Genomic DNA, 3,699 nt, shown 5'->3' with positions numbered 1-3,699 from the left:
TTATTATAAATAAATAAAACACGGGAAACTAATTAAACCCAACAATTTTCATTTGGGGTTTTGAATCATCACCATCATCATCAAAAGCTTCTTCCTTTGGCCAGAATTGTGTCTCTGAACCAAGAGAGAGAGAGTAGAGAGAGAAGATTGTGTGTAAAGTACTAAACCCAAAATCAAGGCAATATGTGGTGAGTTTGATTGGAGGCCAATGTCAACAAAACCCATAACAAATTCATCTTAGAGACAAAGAGAGATGAAATCAAAAAGTGGAAGCTTCCTTTGATGGCATTAAATCTACACATCTTATACACCCAAAACAAGGCCAAATCTAACCAAAAAAAAAATCTGTAACAACAAAATCTCTGGTTCTATTTACACTCCACAAAATTAAATGAAATGAAACTCCTAAATCCTTTCTTCTAATCATGCCAACAGAGAAGCATGACAACACACCTTCTAATAATATAAAGCTTAGCCCTTTGCTCTCTAAGAACTCCTCCAAATCCTCTACTCGGAGATGAAATCCTTCTCTTGGAGCTTCCGCTGCCGTTCAAGCTCATCTTCATGTTTGCTTCTTCTTCTTCTTCTTCTTCTTCTTCTTATACCAAAATGGGTTTGTGTCTGAAGGCGTTTGGGGGAAATGGGTTGTGTTCTTATACCAAAAGAAGGGGAGGGCGAGGCATGGGCCATCCAACCCCTGTGCCTCTGTCCCCTAAACCCACCAGACAACTCCCATTTTCACAGACCCCACTTCCCAATTCCCCACAAGCCCCCCCTCCCCTCCCCCTATATATTAACTAAACTATATATTATATTATTATCTCCTCTCTCTCTCTCTCTCTCACAAGATGTGTCATTCTCTCTCCTTTATTGCTTGTGTAGGCATCACCCACCACCCAAATGGGTCACCCACTACATAATTTCTTTTATTATTAGTATGTGTGACATGATATGATAAGCTTATTATTCTTATTACTCACCAACCAAGCCTTGCCTTTACATAATCATTTATTTTAAAATAGAATTTATAAACCATGTAATTTATGTATATATTTAATTAAGGCAAAGCAACCCAAGTTGCTTCTTCTTGTGTTCCTCCCTTTCTTGCTTCAATTCTCGTAAACTACGACTAAATTTAGGAGACAGCTAAGAAGGTGGGGGTTTTGTGTAATAAACAATAATGGTGGGGTTGGAATGAAGAAACAAACAAGTCAGAGTTGCACGTGAACATCTCGTGCTTTGCCAATGTCTCTACACTTCCACCTGCGCTTCTCGTGCTTTGCTAATGTCTCTCTCTCTCTCTCTCTCTCTCTCTCTCTGGATTACTTTACTCAACCTAATACCACTTTTTAATATTATTTCCATCTCTTTTCTTAAAAAAAACGCTAATTATTTATTCATTTCTCCATTAAAGCTTGCTTGCTTCTTTATTTCTTTATTTATTTATTTATTTAGAAATAATAATCTCTGTCTCTCTCTCCCTCCCTCCTAGAATTAGGACAAACTTTGAAACAAGGAAACAATTGGGAAGCTTGAAAATTGAAGTTGTTTGGATCAATTTTGGAATTTGGATTAGAGACTAGCTTTTGTGTTTCTACGACAACATAGTGGCTTTTCTCTCCGTATAAATGTACTTTTTTTTTTCCTTTTCTTTTCTATTTTTTTGAGGCTACAATTTTCTCCTCTCAAATAAATTTTACTATTCCCGTCACATAAACAAAATTAGGTGTATTACTTTATTTAGATTTTGGCAACATTAGTTAGATATTATTTACGAGGAAGAAAAAACTTTCCTTAAAGATTTATTTGTATCTTGTATTCAATGATCAAGAGGGAATGTCAGGATTCAAAAAAACAAAACAAAAAAAATTGTGCGGTCGCCGGAAAACACACAGAATTCCGTGCTAGAATTCTCGGGCACCCACTCCTAAAGGCATGCCCATGTCTTTCTCCATCCAAAACTATCCACTCCCATTTGCCCATCAGATACAAACTCATATGAGTGCGTGAGAGACGAAGGGAGGGAGGGAGACGAATGGTTCATGTTCCCGCTGTGTACGCCGCTGGCGAGAACCCAAGACTTTTCTTTTTAGATCCCTATTTTATGTTAAAAGTCATCCCTCCTATTTACTATTTTTTTAGTTGAAGTCACACAAATAAAGGTACTAGAAGGTACATTTTTAGTATATAATTGTTATTTAAATATCCCAATTGAATGAGAAATAAGATCATCGAGTCTTTCGTGTATAATCTAAAATACTATCTCTCTCTTGTGTTTTTTCCTGTTATTTTCTTCTTCCAACAAATTTCCTTCAGTTTTTTTTCATCGGTCAACGATTTCCTCACATTTGCTCAGTCAAAGATAACCGGTATCAGAGCTAGGTTCATCTACCGGTGATATATCATTGTGGAGAAGCCAAGTCTATCAAAAGCCAAGTTGAATAGCTCAATTGGTTAGAACGTCGACCTAACAATGCATAGCTCAATTGGTTAGAATGCGCAATGTCAAGCAACGAAAGAAGAATGTCGCTTCAGCTGTCGACAAACAAGGTTGTCTTAGACAAGAAGCAGTAGAAATCTCACGGGCGCACACGCGGGAAAGAAGGGGATCAGGCATCCTACTGCGCCGGTGAGCCATTAGAGCTCGTGCACAACTGATCCTGCTGCAAGCGAAAAGTGAGGCGATTAAGCACATTCAAGCGCGAGCGGAGGCCGAATGCGGGAAAAAGATGCGAGTGTTGCGCATGGACCGAGGTGAAGAATTCACCTCGATGAGCTTTTGTAAGTACTGCGACGAGCTCAGCATGTAGCGACATCTAACGGTGCCCTACTCCCCCCAGAAGAACGGGATGGTGGAATGCCAAAATCAGACCATTGTCGGGACAACAAGGTCATTCCTGATGACGGTCGGGATGCCTAGGAGATTCTGGGGAGAGGCGGTAATGACGACCATCTATCTCCTTAATTAGTCGCCAACTCAAATGCTCGACGGAAAGGCACCACATGAGGCTTGGTACAACAAGAAGCCAGTGGTACATCATCTCTAAGTGTTCAGCTGCGTCGCATACATGAAGGTCGCGAGTCTCCACCTCGCCAAGCTCGATCCCAGGGGGTTGAAGGTCATCTTCATCGGCTATGAACCTGAGAGCAAGGCGTACAGGCTCTATAATCCTGCGGGGCGTGAGCTCACGTGTTGCGCGACGTCATCTTCGACGAGAGCACCTTCTGGCAGTAGAACGACATGACCGAGGCATACAAAACCCAAATCAATTCACGGTGGACTACCTCGTCACCAAGCCGGGAGAAGGAGGAGCGTAGCATTGAGAACCGTCACCGCCGCTACGCTCTCAATGCTACGCTCCTCCTTCCTACGCCAACCCCAACCACAACTTCGGCTGCACCCCCTGAACCAGTGGAGTTCGCAACACCAGGTACTGCGGATTCAACACTGAATGCCGATCACGATGATGTTCTGGTGGTTAGGTACCGGAGGATGGAAGACCTACTGGGAGGAGGTGAACTACCTGGACTGGTGGCGCGCGAGCTCAAAGAAGAGGTGGTCGAACTGCATACCATCAGCGCAGATGAGCCGAACTCCTTCGCTGAAGCAAAGAAGAACCCATGCTGGCTGAAGGAAATGCAGGAAGAGATGACATCTATCACGGAGAACAGGACGTGGAGTCTAGAGAACATGTCGTC

At 42.2% G+C, this 3,699-nt stretch overlaps 1 protein-coding gene across 1 annotated transcript; it reads right to left on the bottom strand.

The window, feature by feature from the left end:
* Nucleotides 1-211: 211 nt before the first annotated feature.
* On the bottom strand, nt 212-659 carry LOC111436587. Its single transcript, XM_023074335.1, has one exon. The coding sequence runs from the start codon at nt 564-566 to the stop codon at nt 420-422; it is 147 nt and encodes a 48-aa protein (XP_022930103.1). The 5' UTR covers nt 567-659; the 3' UTR covers nt 212-419.
* Nucleotides 660-3,699: the final 3,040 nt, after the last annotated feature.

This window comes from Cucurbita moschata, unplaced genomic scaffold (genome assembly GCF_002738365.1).
Source record: "Cucurbita moschata cultivar Rifu unplaced genomic scaffold, Cmos_1.0 Cmo_Scf00056, whole genome shotgun sequence".
Classification (NCBI taxonomy): Eukaryota; Viridiplantae; Streptophyta; class Magnoliopsida; order Cucurbitales; family Cucurbitaceae; genus Cucurbita; species Cucurbita moschata.
This window is presented reverse-complemented; position numbering and strand designations above follow the sequence as displayed.

Bases quoted from the DNA above. Each gene is read 5' to 3' on its own strand.
- LOC111436587 (XM_023074335.1), bottom strand. From the start codon at position 566: ATGAAGATGAGCTTGAACGGCAGCGGAAGCTCCAAGAGAAGGATTTCA.